Raw genomic sequence first — 18,934 nt, forward strand, 5'->3', positions numbered from 1 at the left:
AACAAGTAATGTTAATGAGAACTGCATAGTTTGTAATATTTTGGGCTTTGTGGTTGCTTAGGAGTAAGAAATGTGATTTCTATACCTAATTAACTGTTTGCCTAATTGTATACACTTAAGTGATATTGTAATATATTTAAATCAATAGCAGGAACCTCTAAAACATGTTTCCACTTTATTAAGGATCCATACATTACTCAATCTTGGTAAAAATTCTCCCATGGGCAGAACTGGAAATAAATGAGAAGGGAAGGGTATTCCCTGCAGAGAGAAACAACAGCAAGGGTATCAAGATGTAAAAGCAGGGAAGTACTCAGAGGCACAAGGGTCAGCCAAGAAAACGAGGGAAGGAAGGGCGAAAGCCAAGCCACAGAGGCTCTTGAATACCATGCTAACCAACAGTGTGACACTCTGTAAATAATGGGAACTACAAAGATCTCTGAGCTGTTATTGATAAGATCAAAGCTGTCATTCAAAGGATTAATTGAGAATGAAGAGCACCAAGCCTGTGGGTGGGAAGACTAGGGAGGAGGGCATTACATAACAGATTGACTATGTGAAAACTGAAGAAAGAGGATGATGGACAAGGCGAGGGAAATGAGAGTAAACAAGGCTTGGAAATAACCGGATGTGAAAGCACAGCAAAAGAAAATCCCAAATTGACATGAATTAGCCTACAGTAACAGTCATAAAAAAATATCCGGAAAATAAGAGAATAAACATGTTTGTCTAGCACCCTGGTTAAGAATGAAAAAATTAAGCACCCTGGTACCCCTCCCCCTCATCCACTTCTCTCCCCCTTCTCAGAAATAACCAGCACTTTAACCTTGATGTTTATCCTCTTCATGCATTTCTTTCTATTTTGCTATGTATGTGTGTACCTATAAACATCTGGTATAGTTTTGAAGATTTTGTAATTTTATATGGCTGTGTCATAGAGCATATCATTCTGCAGAATGAAAATTTAACATTGTTAGTGAGATTTAGCATGCATTCATCTTCGCTATACAATATTTCACTTGTAGAGTTGTATATAGCATTTCATTTTTAATATGTAATCTCATTTATTTATTCGTTTCTGTTCACTTATTTATTAACTACTGATGATTAATGATTTAGGTATTTCCAAATTTTGCTATTTAGCAATATTGCAGGAAACATTTTTCTTGGTATGAGTGCAACACTTTCTCTGGAGTTGGCACCGATGAGTGGGATTATGGGGTCCAAGGGACGTGTATCTTTACTAGATATGGACAAAATGCTATCCAAAATGGTTCCACCAACTCCCACCAGTGTTGTATTAAAGTTGTCCAAGTCAAAATTTCAACTGTCTAATTCTGATATGTGAGAAATTATAACTCATTTTAATTTGCACTTCCATGATAATAGGTGGTATGTGGTGCAGAGGCAATGTTAACATGAATAAATTAATCTTGTCTATTATAGTTTGCATTTTTTGTTGTTTGTTTGTTTCTGGTTTAAGAAAGTGTCAATTTCTGATGAAAAAGTTCTTAGGTTGTATATCCTTAAGGCAAATAAAGTAGGTCAATATAAAATCATCATTTGTTAAAATCACTGAAAGCATAGTTATAAGGCTAACAATTTAAACAATTCTAAATATTCTTATTTAACTTGAAGTAAAGCAAGTGATCTTTGTCAAAAAGTAGTAAGACCAAGAAACACACAGTGGAGAAAATACATACATGTACGCAAAGTATTACAGAACAGGTTCCATAATGGACCAGACTAACTATTTTTAGAAGAGTCTTTATATTACCCCTTAAATCCAAGATGGCAGATTAGAGTAACAATGTGAAGTCATTTTCACCCATAAATTTAGTACATATAATTACAAAAACTCTTAAAGCTAATGAGGGTGAGGTGAAACAGCAGCCTCACATACCACCTGTCTCAGAGGAAAACGTGCATTTGGGGAAAGCGATCTACCTGCACATGTCATAAGCCTTAAAACATCTCACACCTTCTAACCCAGTAATTTCAGGAAATAATGGAACACAGGCAGTGATAAATGCATAAAATATGACCATCACAGCATTATTTCAGATTATAAAACTGGAAGATCTCAATTTTCTTTCTTTTTTAAAAATATTTTTATTCATTTCAGAGAGGAAAGAGAGGGAGATAGAGAAACCTCAACGATGAGAGAGAATCATTGATTGGCTGCCTCCTGCACGCGCCCTACTGGGGATCGAGTCTGCAATCTGGGCATGTGCCCTTGACTGGAATAGAACCAGGGACCCTTCCGTCAGCAGGCCGATGCTCTATCCACTGAGCAAAACCGGCTAGGGCTCAATTTTCAACATCAGCGTGATTAAATAAATTGCGACAGATCTATAAAATGGATTATTATGTAGCCACTAAACAAAATTTACTGAAAATGTTTAATAATAGGTAAACATTTAAGCCAAAAAGGGTGCAGTTACAGGCATAGACAGTATCATGTTAATTATTCAAAATGCAGAAAAAAGAAACTTACTCAAAGATTTATTCTTCCAAATGTGCAAAGTGTACACCTATACTTTATAACTAGAGAATTAACATTCAAAAATAATGAAATACTAGAACAAATAGAGCAATGCCTATACTTTATTCCTATAACAAAATAATGCTGCATATAACTGAGGATTTTTCAAGTCACACTGAGACATTAATAATATCGTGTCAGACTTGAGACTGAACAACACAAAATATATGAGACAATGTACATATATGTATATGTCATCACTGATGGAATAGTTTCATAAAACGCTACTTCTTTGTTGTTTAAAAGTCAATAAAACTATTTTCTGATACTGTATATATAAAGGATTTGGAAGTAGCATTATATATTTTTTCTTTTCTTTTTTTCTTAACTGTCTCACAGCCTTTTCCCGGCTTTTCTGAGGAGCAAAGTTCAGTGACACTGAATCAGAGAGGAGTACTTGATCAAAAGGTAGCCCAACCCTTCATTTGCCAAAGGCCCAGGCCTCCACAGCGTGAGATGGGAAGATCAGATTTATCTAATTCTGCAAAATAAGTATTTGAGGCAGTGAGAGGTGTGACCTGAGCTTAAATCTCATGAAGCGAGGACACCAGGAAGCCAGAAGGAAATCGCTGCAGCCCTGGAGCCAGACAGCACACGGGGTTCTGGACCACTGCTTCACGGAGAGTGTCCGCCTCAGGTTTCCTCCGAACCTTCTCGGTAACACTGCCCTTGGATAACTAGCTTGAGGAGTATCTCTTCCTCGTAGGGAAAGAACCCTCCCTAAAAACAGAAGTGTTCTTCACACACTGAACATTATTTACGTATCTATCAGCTCAGATGACAATTTATTTTTTATAAGAGAATGATATATAAAAAATTAAATGTGAAAGTAGAGAAACAGATACCTAGAATGGAAGAAAAAATAGTTTGTATTTTATGCCCAAGAAAGTTGCAAAAAAAACGTGTTATTTATAAAGTTTCCATTGTGAAGTTGTAACAGTAGACTGATTTAGATGTTGAAACAATCCTGGCTCTCTATTACATAATCCATTATTAGAAGGAATGTATTCGGAAGATTACTATAAAAACCGAAATGCTCTGACTGAATGCTTCAACTTAGGGCACATACATATCAAGTTTTGGAAACTTAATTATAGTAACTAAACCTTGAAAATGCAACAAATGTAAATGATATATAACATTAGTAAAAACTACCCTTTTCTTGCCTGGCCAGCTTGGCTCAGTGATTGAGCATCGACCTATGACCCAAGAGGTCATGGTTTGATTCCCAGTTAGGGCACATGCCCAAGTTGTGGGCTCGATCCCCAGTGCAGGGCATGTAGGAGGCAGCCGATCAATGATTCTCTCTCATCATTGATGCTTCTATCTCTCTCTCCCTTTCCCTTCCTCTCTGAAATCAATAAAAATACATTAAAAAAAAACTAACCTTTCCTCAATCACAGATTATTATATGGGGAAAATGACAAGTAAGTTACACCTCTATATTTTTACTTAAAATGTTCTATCAAATAAGATGATGATCTTGGCTGCATACTTGCCCACATAATATTTATTGATTAAACCTATCATAAATCTAAATAGTTAATGTTAACTTCCAGAAATCTGGACACACCATTATGACAAATAAATTCTATACTATTACATAATTCTAAAAATATTGAAGTTCAACTCTAAACTTATTCCCCCATTGGATCCTTTGTAGAAGTTCCTTAGGGCATTTCCTACCTTTATTACAAAATATAAGTTGCTTATCTGACCCATTCTAATGCTTGAATTTTCTAACATTTTTTTAAATAACATTTGCTCACTGATGAACAAAAACATCCAGACACACAAATATATAATTCAAAATCTACACAATTCTATGAATTATAAAAGCATCAGTCTTGCTGAGTCTCCAAAGGTGGTCACTATTAAGAGTCCGCTAAAAGTTTTATATTTTTCAGAATCACTGTTTTTATACTAGTTACTGTTATATTACAGCTTAAGTTATTTCAGATGTGACTGCTAAAACTACAATGGACCACATTTTTTGGTTAAGTTTTCAGGATATTAGTTCTGAACTATTAGGCATCACATCACCATGTGCACAGTATAAATTACTCTGCAGCTCATTACTTATTCTTTGCTCTGAAAGTTTTTGAATAGCTTTTGGCAAAAAGCAATAAAATTCAACCTGATGTACAAAATGCAATCATCCAAAACAAAGTTAAAATGATATACTACAAAGGCATACTAAGACAAATGGGAGAGAGGAGAAACCCAGAACCCATTATTTTTATACTTAAACTTACAACTAAACAAGCCAAAATAACCATATTGTTTTTATCTAATGCTTATATTCTTAAAGAACATTTTTTCTACTTTAATTAACATCAGCTTCCCAAAGGTTATTCCATTCCCAGACACCTAGATAATGCAGACCATAGGAATGGCATTCTACAAATATTTGTTGAATGAATTTACGCATGTTTCATAAGAACCAGATGTTATAACTACCTTAAAGTAAACCCAAGCAGCAAATGATACTACAATAAAAGCAAAAGTTACAGAACATTTATGCTATATTTAATCACAAAATATTTTGTATTTTGTGGGTACTTGCCAGTAAATATTATTGTGAAGGACAGCTTTCTAAGATGAAAATTCCCTTTAAAGGCAATGGAAAGTCTGTTGTATGTGCATACAGACTAGGAGAACTGAAATGATACAGAAATAGCATGATCAATTATTTCAAGTCCAATGACTATAAACTTTCTCAGAATTTGAAGTCACTTTTTTATTTACTTCTCACAAAGGAATTTCATCATGAACATTATCAGATGAAAATGTTCATAAAGTCATTATTATAAGGTCACATTCAACCTAACCTGAATAATCATGTCATCAAAAGAAGAAATTCACTTTAAAAATTCTTGCTTAAATACACAGAAGATTCATTATCACTAATTACAGTTTTTGATCACTCTCCAGGAAGCACATGTTTCCATGCAAGATAATATCAAATAGTTTTTCTCAAAACGCACTCTAAAACAAGGCTCCCGATTAACATTGGAAGTTTAACTCTATAACAAGTTTAACAGGCATTATATGTGTGTGTGTACATAAATGTGAATGCATGAAACATAATGAGTGCTTACTTTGTGCAAGGCACCGTTTTAAACAGTTGATTGATAAGCTCAGGGGAGGCTTCATGATGTAGCAAAGAAGGGATAAGTCTTGAAAAATGCTCCTGAGAGGGATACATGGAAAAGATCCAGAAAGATCTCTAGGACCCCAGGGCTTGGCGTCTCGAAGTATGGACTGGACTGTGGGTCATCAGCAAAGGCCTTCCCTGAGAGCTTGTGAGAAATGCAGAACCTCGGGCCCCGCCCCAGACCTCCTGAATGAGAACCTGTATTTTATAAGACTCTGAGTTATGTCTATGCAGAAGAGCTGCTTTATGAAAGTAAGATGAGCACACGTGAAGCATCAAGAATATACAGAAAGGATAATTGTGACAAAAACCTAACTTCAGAGCAAGAATGTAGACAACAGAGAATGTAATGCAAGGAATACTTTGAAAATTATTAATGTGCTTTTTATCTTTTACATAAACATGAAAAACGGGAGAAGAGGCAGACAGGGTGAATTAGTGCCGTCCAGATAGAAATGGGTAAGTACAAGTGGCTTACTTCCCACCAGGTATCCCAAGGTAGAGACCATAAACCTGGCAGCCACAGGGTAATCGGTTACCTACTAGAAACTGCAGAAAGAGATGAGGATAAGGGGCAGGGAGTCACCACTATCCTCTCCTCTTTGTGCCAACGTTTCAGAGGTGAATGGTACGTCCGAGAAGATGAAGAGATGGCTAAAAGCAGAGAGGCCTGGTAGAGAAGTGTGGGGAAGCGGAGGGAACACTGAGCCCCTCTCTCCCCTGCACCTGGCACCACTGCAGAATAGAGGCAACATATAATTTTCCTCATGCTTGAGGCGACAGGAAAAGGCAGAACACTCAAGATAGCTAAGAGCTTAGCTACACGTACTGGTTCTGTAGCAAAGGGTTGCCCAGGAAAGAAAGAGATTGGGAGGTGCACAGCATCCATGAGAGACAAGGGAGTCGAGATAGTAAAAGAGAGATGACTCTGACGGGTGACTAAAATGAGATACAATGGACCAAGAAGGATATTCACACTTAAGTGGTAGGTGCCAGCAGACAAGAGACAAGCTGGCTACCAGGGACAAGGGCACAATGGCAGTACTGGGAGACCCTCCCCCCACACCCCCTTCACACACCTCTCACTCACCTCTCATCCTAACAGAGACCATATTTAAGGAGGGTATGAGCAGTTTTGCTTGGGTTTTATTAGATTTGTTTGTTTGTTTATTTCACTGCACAGCAGGTTTTTTCATTTAAATAGCAAGTTTGGGATTAAAAGAAAGAGCAAGTCATTATTGGGACTAGTTGCGGTGAGGGTTCAGATATCCAGGCATACCTGCATTCTTATGTAAGTGGTTACAGTGGAAAGTGAATTTCTTACATTTTTAACTGGAAGATCATCTACAGAGAGCAAAAGGCACACATCTTAAGTGTACAGGTTAAGTAATTTTTCCACATGTTTACATCTGGGTAAGCATCCCCCATAGCAAGACCTATAACACTGGCTGTGTCATAGAAGGGTCCCCTGTGCCCTCGCTCAGTCCATGAGCACCTGGAAGGCCACCACTGCTCTGATTTCTCTAGCCCGTCCTAGGCCCTCCTGTAAATGGAACTATAGAGCGTGTACTGGGTTTTATTAGTTTTAATGCTGGGCATGAGGTGAGAATGTTTATGAAGCAGGACACAGGAGTCTTTAAAGAAGGGCGAAGACGGCAGAGAGAATCGGGATAGATGGGAAGGGCCCGGAGGCAAGAGAGATGAATGAGTGAGCAAGTGCAGGGTGCAGGCCTTGAGGTAGGGGAGCACCACTTCATCAGTGCTGACAACTTGACTGACCAGCATTAGGACTTTTTACAAACACAACAAATCTCTTACACGCATTTCCTGATCTGGCTGCTGGTGGCACTGATGTGCTCAGTGTGTGAAAACTCAGATCAATTTTAAATTGAATATAAATAAATGTAATTATTGAAATTAGATCACCTTAGAAATACCAGTAAGAAGGCAGTTTTCTTCTAACTCCTGTTACAGTATATTGATCTTAAGAGCAGTTTACGTACAGGTTTTGTGGCTCTTAAATACCAAGAAAGGCTGTCAAATAAAAGGCATGTACCCAACCAAGAAAAAATATGTACCTTAGATAAGTAAAATCTGAACTGTTTCCTTAGAAAGGCAAGGTACACAGAAGGAATTCTAGGTAATTCAAGGCTAAGTCTTAGGGACTCCTTTGAAAAGTCATTAAAAGTCATAAATACTATCACAGATTCAGCCTTTCCTTGTTTGTATATCAAGGTTACTGCCACTTTTCAAGAGATATTGTTTCTCTTGTAAAAATAAATTCATGGTAATTCTGGAGTTTTATTAGGAATCTCTGTGAGTCATCAGTACAGGGAATTTCAAAAAGGTTTTAAAATTTGTAGAAAGTAATCATAAACTCCCCTGAGAAAATTCACATTCATTTCAATCAACTCAAATAATGTTTCATAATTTACACCAACAGCTTTGTTTTATTTTCAAGGGGAAAAAAAGTCTGTAGAAAATTATTGCATTTGTTTTAAAACTGGTCATAAAACATAGAGAAAGCTACTTTTAAATGTGCAGTTACTTAAGATTCACTCCCTATAGAATTCTTGACAAAGCACAGATATTCACCTGGTCTATTCCCAGTGGGCATTCTGCTAACAGAAATCCAAGTCCCCTGAGGAAGTTTTGGTGGGATCAGAAACTAGGGGTTAAGACCGATTTTATATTTATTGAAACCTCTGCAATGTCACACACTCTTTGCTAAGAGCCAACAAAAGAATGTCTATGACCATAAATGGATCAAACTGCAAGGAGGCAGAAAAGGAGGGCTGACCCCAAAGAGTCTCTGAAGTATTTAAAACAGCTGGTATTTATAAGAACTTACATGCCATGCCCTTCCTGTTTCTAAGTACATTAGAAGGATTAGCTTACTTGCCCCCCAGCACTATGAGATAGGCACACTGCCTGACATTTATAGAAAAGAAAACTGAGGCTTAAAGAACTGCGGTAACTTGCCCAAAGTCTCAAGGAAAACATTTTACTGCCAGAGTTCTGGGTCAACCGCCTTTCCCTATCTAGAGAGTCTCCTTACAGAGCTAAGTAAATTTTGGAAGGATAAAATTCCTTATACATAGAGAGTGTAAGAAAGCTAGATTCAAAGATGACATGTATAACTCCTAAACTGTAAATGACCACACAATTCAGAGCCTAAGGCCAATCAGGATAAAAAAATAAGCTCAGAAATACATGAAGGAAATGGACAGATTTATAACCGTAGTAATTTCTGAAAGGCATGCTACCTATATCTTCATTCCACAAGATCAACTAGGACCTCAATATTAAAGCTCACTTCTCTAGTCTCTGTTGTAATACCATTCCTTTCCTATTTGCCATTTTGAGGAACTGTTTTTATGTATATACTAGAGGCCCGGTGCATGAATTTGTGCATGGGTGGGGTCTGGCCAGCCCTCCCCGATGGGGGCCATTGGGGCCCGGCCCGCAGAGGGGAGGGGATGCAGGAGGTTGGCCGTCCAGCCCCACCCCCAATTGGGGTGGGGGTTCCTATCGGGGCTGGGCTGCGGGGTGGGGGAACGCAGGTCAGTTGGCCCTGCCCCCGATGGGGGGAGCGATTGGGGCTGGGGCCAGCTGGGGGAAAGGGCGCTGTCCCCAATTGTGGGGGTGATCATGGGCGGGGCCAGCCAGGGGGAGGGGCCGTGGGCGGTTGGCCGGCCAGCCCTGCCCCTGAGTGGGGTGAGGAGGGACTGATCAGAGCCCTGATCGGGCAGGTTGGCTGCAGCAATGCGTGTCATAGGGACCAGTCGTCCCAGTCATTCCATCATTCCGATCGCTTGGCTTTTATATATATAGATTTTATTTCCCTAAGTAGATTATAAATTCTCTTAAGGATGTGGTAAACTAAGACATAACTTGACACCAAGGACACAGAACAACCTTTACAAATGCCTCCAATGGTAACTCTTACCACCTAAGGACAAGCAAGACATAAAGAATAGACTGTGGTAAGCTTGTGAGCACCACATCATCCCATGTGACAGAAATGACTGTGAGAATATATTTAATGCCTCATTGCATGCATTTTAAGAAAGCAGTGGAGCTCTGGCTGGTGTTGGAACACTGTCCCGTATACCAAAAGGTGGCAGGTTCAATCCCAATCAGGGAACATACCCAGGTTACAGGCAACTGATCTTCTATGTTTCCCTTTCACATCCATGCTTCTCTCTCTCATCAATTAAAAATATTTACAATTTAAAAAAAGAAAGCAATCAAATAACATGTGAAGTAGCAATGCAACAATCTTGTTGAAAACAAAATGTCCCGAATATTCCAATATAAAATCACATTTCACTTTACCTTTTAAGAATCACAATATTTTTCTGATTATGCAATAAGAATTTGGTCCTCCCAATTAATTTCATTTCTTAGAACTGTGTTAGGAATGATGCTGTAAGCTTTCATTCCACCAGCCAGCAAAATATAAAAGAGATACTGTGGATAAACTGGGTCAAAATTCACTAAAGAACTACTAGTCAAAATTAATATTCCATCCCTGAAATAGTCACTCACTCAGTCAACATCTATGAAAGGACTATGTTCCACTCCATTAGGTGATAAACAAGCTGGTCCGATTCACGCTCTGACGGTGCCAACCCCACAGACATCACAGACAATAAAGATGTAAGTGCACAAGGGGATTTCAAAATGGTGTAATTATGAAGGGAGAGGTAGGAAGACTGATTTAGACTGGACGGTCAGGAAAAACTTCATTGAAGAGGAAGCAAATAAAGAAAAGTCTTATTCTTTCACACTATGTCTCAAGTGGAATAGCATTTGAAGCACCAGAAACTGGTAGTTCTGCTCTTACTGTGACTGTCACACACATTACAAAGGAATGAAGAGTCTAAAATTACAGTCATTATGCATTCCCTGAAGTTACACATGAGACATCAGTAAGGATATCTGGAAGCGCAGTGCTTCTGCAACAAATAGAAAAATGTGAAAATGGCTTTGGAATGAGGCAGTAGACAGAGGCCGCTGAGGAGCACAATAGGAAAAGCCTGGCGTGACTCGCCACACTCAGAGACACAGACATCCGCATCACTCCCAGTGAGGGCTCGGAAGGAAGTGAGGACCATGGGAGAGAAAACATATTTGCTCCTAGAAAACACCCAAGTTGTCATGAACAGACCCACTGTGGATAGATTCATAAACTGTAAATGTGCTACTAGTGAGAACTTGGATGGAAAGGAGGAACATGTGATTAGAGACTAGAGCAGTGATGGCGAACCTATGACACGCGTGTCAGAGGTGACACGCGAACTCATTTTTTTTGGCTGATTTTTCTTTGTTAAATGGCATTTAAATATATAAAGTAAATATCAAAAATATGTCTTTATTTTACTATGGTTGCAAATATCAAAAAATTTCTATATGTGACACAGCACCAAGGTTAAGTTAGGGTTTTTCAAAAAGCTGACACGCCGAGCTCAAAAGGTTCACCATCACTGGACTAGAGGAAAGAGTGTCCTTGTATTCAGTAGCAGCAATCTTAAGTGAATTATGTCCTGCAGTTTTGTGGAGCACAACTTCTATGCTATGGACTTGGATATTTAAATGAGATTTCCAGGAACCTTGTAGAAGGTGCAACCTGTTGTTGTTTTTCTCTTGCTGGTTATAGAATAGGAAGGAAAAAGATCAATTAAGAGAGAACAAAACAAAAAAATGCTGTCAGATCACCATAATTCTATGGGCAAGAAACAGGCCGACAAAATGACTCAGCTGCAAACATGTGCTAACTTTCTTTAAAAAGAAAGAATGACTCCCAGGGCGGAGTCCAGGGCCCAGAAAGCTGAGAAGAGTCGCCGAGGATTATCCCGAGGCCTTGAAACCTAAGGTACTTTGGAAAGTGCGTGGGACTGATGACTCCTTTTTTAATTCCCACTTTCTCCTCTTTTGAACAGGAATGCCTACTACGGGTGTCCTCTTCCTGTCCCACCATTACATTCGAGAAGCAGATATTGCGTTTTCTAGTTTCAGAGGGTCACGGATGAAAAGGAACTTTGTCCCAGTGTGGATTATACCCAGAATCTCACTCATACCTGAGTGCAATCATGAGATCTGGATGAGATATTGGACGTTGACAGGATGCTGTAGTGGGTTGAGATTTACGGAGAGGTTGAGACAAGGTAAATAATTTTGCATGCAGGATAGACATGAATCTTGGGGAACCAGAAGGGCAGGCTGTGGTAGGCAGAGTAACAGCCCTCAAAGATGCCCAGGTGCCAACCCCTGGAACCTGTCACCCTAATGCTAATGGCAAAGGGAACTTTGCAGATGTGATCAGACACAAGGATCCTGAGATGAGACCATGATCTGGGATTATCTGGGTGGCCCCAATGTTGTCTCAGGGTCCTTCTAAGTGAATGAGGAAGACTCCACCAGCCATTGTTGGCTTTGACATGGAGAAAGGTGCCATGAGCCAATGAAACCTGGTAGCCTCAAAGGCTGGAAAAGGCAAAAGAATGGATTCTCCTCTGGGAACGCCAGATGAAAGAAACCCTGCTGACATCCTGATTTTGACCCTGTGAAACCTATTTTGGACTTCTGGCCCCCAGAAATGTAAAATTAATACATGTGGCATTATTTTAAGCCACAAAGTCTATGGTAATGAACATTCATTTTAAAATTACTTTTGCCCTATTTCTGTTAAGGTTCTTAATTAGTATTTAATAAGTTATGACAGAAAGCAGCCTAACCGCTACAAAATTAGGTACAACTGACGTTATTTCATATGGCTCAAATGCCATCTGGGATCTGAGCTTCACCAACATCACACTCTGGGAAGTCACACATTGGGTAACTGCATTCCAGAACATGTGACCAAGAAATATGTGACCTGGAAATGTAACAGATTCATTCAGGCCCCCCCCCCCCATGTGAATCTGTGGTATCTTGAATTTTCCAACACAGAGATATGTATAATAAAGTAAAAATTAAGACTGTGATTGAAAATTCAATTTTCTTTTAAAAATTTATAGCAATCTTTTTCAGGTTTAAATGATATCTCCCACTAAATCCTATGACCAGCATTATATCCTAATATCCTAAGATATTAATCCTAATATCTTCCACTAAAACCTCTGACATAGGCATTATATTTCCCATCATTGATAAATTTTGCAAGACTCATGCTCTTTATTATGTTTAAAAGAAGCCAAAACATAGAGATTAGAAGATGATATTTATCATAACAAAAAAAATGTTTGTAAAGACTAACACTCCAAGTGCAACAAAGTAGACCTTCCACCAAGGAATATCCATTGTTGTTTTCTTTAATTTATCAAATAATGTCATGACTGTTAAAGGTCTTATAAATATGGGTAAAAATTCTTAAACCAAACAATTTGCTTTTAGATAACATGCATTATTTTGTTCTTCGAATACTATTACTACTCCTTGTTTGTTTACATTGTTTGTCTGGGTAGTTATTTATTCCCATGGACACTGAAAATGGAAAAGTATAAAGTTGATAATCTAGGTAAATCCTAATCCCACACAAGATATCAACTTAAGACAATTAAAAAATAATTATGCACAGGATGACTTACTAAGATTCTGCTCCTAAAGTGCTCACAGTAGTGAGAGAAACAGGCAGGGCATAAGGCTAACCAACACTAGAAACCAGAGTGCCAAAATGCTTTACCATATGCCAACTGTCTCTGATTGGAGGGGGAGAGTGCTCTGAAGAAAAGAGTATAAGGACAGAAAGAAGCCAGGTGTAGAAGAAGGTTTTCATTCTGCAGGCAACAAAGATTTCTGAGCAGCGAGTCTGCATGGTAACTACAGTCGGAAGAAGAGCTAGAAGCAAGGACTAGAAGCAGGGAAGCCAACTTGGAATTAATGAGGCTGCCAGAGGCAGAGGAGAACTTGAATTAAAAATGTGAGAATGAAAAACAGAAGATACAGAAAAATCAACCCTTTTAAAACACACTTTAATACCACCTGTAGCTCCTGTCGAAGTAATTGCTCATTGCTAACACAAGGCAGGTGAGTGAGCAAGAAGCACATAACCCATGTTGAAACACCAGGCCCATTTATTCAAGGATATGCTTTCTGACATCTAAGATCCTGAGCCAATTCTAAGGAAATAGCTAAAGCAATGAAAAATCCAAAAGTTCTGCAATACCAGAATTTCTCAACTAAGGAAGCCATAGGGCAAGTTTAAAGGGAGCAGAAAGGATTAATGATGTAGCTTTTCAAACAGCTGGTTGATGGTAGCAATGGAAAAACATTCACCAAGCAGAAGGAATCTAACCCCTCCTCTCGTTTTTTACTCCGCCTATAATATTTAAACCAAGCCAAAAGAAAAGGAGGTAAGGGTGTGGATTTTTATTTGGTTTTTTGAATGAAAACTCAGAGCTTTAAAGTGAAATAACTTATGAAGAATTAACTCATGTACACTTTACTCTTATATAATCTAATTCCTTATAGCTTTAAAAACTATAAACTAATATTCAGTAAGTATCGATATGGACAATACAGCTTCACTGAAACAACAGTCTTGGACTAGTGATACTGCCCTTGGGTGCAAAACAAGTTATCCTCAAAGATATGATAATAAAAACAAAGTTTTCCCTGAGACAATGAGCCACATATAATGGAAGGAAAACTCTCCTTATTTTAAATAAATTTATCTATTTAGTAGTGCTATTCTAATACTAAAATTTGAAAACTAAACCTAGAGACGGGAAACACCAAACCCTGACTTAATTTCCTTTAGGTCAATTGGTTAGACTAGTCCTCTCGTTTTAAATGCCTCATTCATTGCTCCTAACAAGGAGAGTGAAATACCTCTGATTTAAATATATATATATAGTACACACTCAGTACCAAAATCTTTTTACTAATATTGTGCATCTCATACCTGAAACTCTCAACCCAGATGTCTGAAAACATAATGCATGTCTTAAAAAAAATGCAATATAATGAACTATGTAATACACTTATTATTTTTTAATACACTGCTTTAAATGTACTTTGGAGGCTTTCTGCTTTAAATTAAAAAAATCATTTGATGAGAAAAACAAAATAATTGAAGAGGAAGAAGACCTACTGTAAGTGGAACTGACATTGGTTATAGGTTCCCTAGGAACCATTTTATATTTTTAGTTGATTCAGTTGCTGTGCTTTACAGGGAGTGATTTCACTGAGCTGCTCACACGCTTTAAACATCCCAGAACCAAAGGTCAACACTTCACTGTTAAAGTCAAATTAGGGGGAAAAATCGTTTCAAAGATTTCCAAGAATTAATATTTATGAAATAAGTAAGCCAGCATTCTGTTTACAGGAACCAGGGTGCTGGAATTCTGGGCAAAAAAAAAAAATGGTAGAGTGGGAGTAAGATAAGGAAGGAAGGAGGAGCACTGGGCCAACAAGACAATTTCTACCAAGAGATGTAGGGAAAAGCAAGAGATCAAAGCTAGAAAAGACAGCTAAAGGAATTCAGTTACTAAAGATTTTGAAAAATCATTTGGAAATCTTTCTAACATTACTGGTATGAAGAAAATAAATTCCATGATTTCCTCTGAAAGTTGCGACTCGGCTACACCTCACTCATAATTCTCACTGTAGTTGGCTGTAGAGATGCAACTTTTGGTTCCACATTACACATTCAACTATATTTCATTGTTAATCTAGAACAGCAGCAGATCTCTGCCAGAGGTTAATTTTTGCCCAGAGGGGACATCTGGAGATATCTGGAGACACTGGCGAGGGTCACAGGTTGAGGGGGCTAACGCTGGCATCTAATGGGGCAGAGGCCAAAGATGCTGCTAAACAAACTACAATTCACAAGACAGCTTGCAAAACAACTACCCCGCACAAAACGCCAATCGTGCTAACGTGGAGAATCACTGACCTCTTCCGAACGCAAGCAAAAACCAACTCCCTGGACCTTTAACCTAGGCATCTTTCTCTAACAGACATCGAATTAAAGCATGAAGCAACACCAGGGGCCTCATTTTTCAATTGCCTTAAACATGGTGGATGGCTGGCTCCAACTAAGAGTCACACTACAATGTACGGAAACAACGTGATCGGAGCAGGAGTGCAGACATGCAGGGAAAGAACTTTTTAAAATCCTTTTGTTTCACTTTTCAGTCAAGCGCATTTAATTCATAAAAGAAGAACCTACACGTTTCCATATCAAGGTGTTTCTCGTTCAATTCACTAAAAAATCGCTGACGTTGGCAAATTTCAGTATTTCTCATAAATGTAAAAACTTTGGTAAACAGTATTAATGAGATTTATGTTGGGGGCGAGTGTCAAGAAAGACACCCAGGTCTTTATAAAATGCAAAGTTATTTCACAGTTTGCTTGCAAAATGACTCAGATCGTTATTACTTTTAGTCATGCCAAGTTTACTGCTTCTAAGACTACAAGTAATGGAGAGAGAAAAAAAAAAAAACCACCATTTTTTCCTGCAGTCATTAAACCAATGAAATAGAAGCTTACTGAAAACAGGCTTGTGCAGTATTTCTTTTTTATATATATTGTAACAAAAAAATAAAAGCCATCTCTGGGAGTACAAATGGTTCTGAGAAATCTAGCAGCCACCTAAAAACTATTGGCTATGGGGGGCCAGCAAGAAAACCCGAACACACAGACACCTACACATCTTATGCTGTGAATATGTTCCTAATGTAGCCCTCAGTCAAAACCCTCGCTGACTCTTTTCATGTGATCTCCCTTGAAACAACCAGAAAAGACCTCCACATGGCGTTTCCCCAGGAGAACAACACTGAGAGCAAATACAAGCCTTGGCGTTGTACCTGGCAAATCTCATTCATCCGAAACCCTGGCAGCGGAGAGAACCCAGGTGTCCAGCGAGACCCTCTGGTACCTTCACATCGGTTTTCATCGCTCGAGTATCTTATTGGAGCCAATGTTACCCAACTTTGGTGGTTTCCATGTCTCCCCCCCGCCCCCCCAAGTCATAAAAATGGAGCATCCAGCGCTGCCCACACTTCCTTACGCAAATACGATCAGGTAAATATCATCAGTGCTCCTTTAACACTTACTGGGGCGCCAGGGGAAGTTCAAAGGAAAGGTACATTTCAATCCCACGGAGGCCCCCCAAATGGTGCCCCCAGTTCACAAAACGTGGCGCCCTGGACGTGGGAAAATCACAGCCGCGACACCGACACCTTGGAAGAAGGGTTTCGGGGTGGAGGGTGTCAGGGCTTTCATGTTCTTGTCGCCCATGAATTCCCTTTCATCTGGATGAAGCTGAGCTAACTTCAAAGAAAGGGGGCTGCTCCCCGCGGGGTCCACACCGAGGCACGCGAGGGGAGTGGAGCTCGCGCCCCCCCCGCCGGCGAGTGGTCACCCGCAGGATGAGGGAGGGCGAGGACCGCGAGCGGGGCACCCGCCCAGGCTCCGCGAGGCACCCGACCGGCTCGGGAACCCTCCCGGGCGCGACCGGACGCGCCCTCCGCCGCTCGGCCCGTCCCCTTCGGGGCCCCGCGCGGCCACCGCGCCCAGGACAGCGGCCCGACCCCCGGCTCCCGGGGGGCCCCGCCCGCGCCCGCGCCCGGCCCCTCACCGAGCAGCAGCAGCTTGACCTCGCGCGCCGCCTTCTCGCCATCCTCGCGGAGGTTCCGGTCGATCATCTTACTCCGCTCCACCGCCGCCTTGTCCTCGGCGCTCAGCGTACAGCCCATTGTGCCCGGCGCGAGAGCTCGCCGCTCCCTCCAAGTCCCACGCGCTGGCTCGACACACAGGTGAACCCGCTGTGGCAGGCAGAGTAACCACAACCAAGACCCACGCCACCCCCACGCGCCTCCGGCACCGCAAGAGGGAGGCGAAGAAGCCAGCAGCCGCGCGCGGCTCTTCCCCACGGCCGCGCTCCGCTCCCGCGCGCCCGCAAGTCCTGGGTTTCGAGGCTCCGATTCGGCGACTGCCGCCCTCCCGCCCGGGGCCGCGCCGCAGCCTCGAGAAGCCCGGCGTCCGCGCCGCCGCGGCCCCGCCTCTGCCCGCCCCGCCCGCCCCGCCCGCCGCGGGACCACGCCCAGGCGCGCGCCCGCGCACGTGCCCTCGGACAGCTCCCCTCGGGCGCGCGCGTGCCCCGCGCTGCCGCGGACCCCGGAGCCGAGCCTCCGGCGAGGGCCCCCCCTTCTCTGCAGCGCCCCCGGAACCCCGAACTGCCCTGCGATCTCCCCTCCCTTGCTCCCTCGGTGGGAGTGGGGTGATGTCCCCGCGGTTAATCGCACCCAGGGATGTGTGCGGACCTGCCCGCCGGGTGCGGGTGGGAGAGTAGCCAAAGTTGGAAGCCTAAAGAGCCAGTTCTGGGCGTTTCAACTTGCCCGTTTCCGGGAGCCTCCCAGAGGTTTGGGAAATGTAAAACCCCTGTCCGCTGGCCTTTAGGACTGCAGGAAATGGAGCTGGGAAAGAAATGGAGCCTTGTCAAAGCAAAGAGAGGATTTGTGGGGAACAGAAAAGTCTGGAGGGGGTATAGGAAGTCAACTTCCTTCCTTCCTTTTTTCCTTCCTTCCTTCCTTCCTTCCTTCCTTCCTTCCTTCCTTCCTTCCTTCCTTCCTTCCTTCCTTCCTTCCTTCCCCCCTTCCTTCCTTCCTTCCATCCATCCTGCCCTTCTTCCATCTTCGCATTTCTTTTCACAAGCAGAGAACATTTGGAGGGATTTCCTCATAGCCCAAGAAAATGTGAGACAAAGAATCAAAGAGATATTTTAAAATGACAAGAGGAATAAAACACACCCACACAAACAAATCTACTCCACGCCATAACCTCCCTCCTCTGTAAGCTTCCAAGCCCAGTTTTGAACCAATATTTATGACCATGTTAGTAAATCATAAGCCACTGAGCATGACATGCCTTTTTGCAGGCCTTAGCTTCCGTGCCCATAAAATGAGATGGAGGTGATCCACACTATCCTCCATCCTTCTAGCTGTAACTGATCTGGGGGAGATAAGCTCCTGGGCTGCAGACTACTTCACCCAAGGGCAACTGAGTAAGCACAAGTTTAAGGTCTAGTCTCTGCCTGTCAGGTGCTCACGCCTTCTCCTTGGAGTCATCGCAGGAAATGACTGTTGAAGATGGGGCTGGTAGTAAAGAAACACATTTTCTTTGATTTATTAAAAATTAGCAAATTGCTCTTTGGTTTACACATCTTATTTTCTAAAATCTATAAAAACTGTGCTTGAGTTTTCCGTGAAGGTAAATAAGGCTGA

General features: G+C 41.2%; 1 protein-coding gene across 1 annotated transcript in view; it reads right to left on the reverse strand.

Moving 5' to 3' along the window:
- GNAI1 (G protein subunit alpha i1) overlaps positions 1–17,687 on the reverse strand; it is a 78,875-nt gene extending 61,188 nt beyond the window's left edge. The window contains exon 1 of the mRNA XM_059712710.1: positions 17,290–17,687. Within this exon, the coding sequence (XP_059568693.1) occupies positions 17,290–17,407 (118 nt within the window). The 5' untranslated portion in view covers positions 17,408–17,687. The remainder of the gene's footprint in view (positions 1–17,289) is intronic.
- Between the last annotated feature and the right edge of the window lie 1,247 nt (positions 17,688–18,934).

The sequence above is a fragment of the Myotis daubentonii genome, chromosome 10 (assembly GCF_963259705.1).
Source record: "Myotis daubentonii chromosome 10, mMyoDau2.1, whole genome shotgun sequence".
Classification (NCBI taxonomy): domain Eukaryota; kingdom Metazoa; phylum Chordata; class Mammalia; order Chiroptera; family Vespertilionidae; genus Myotis; species Myotis daubentonii.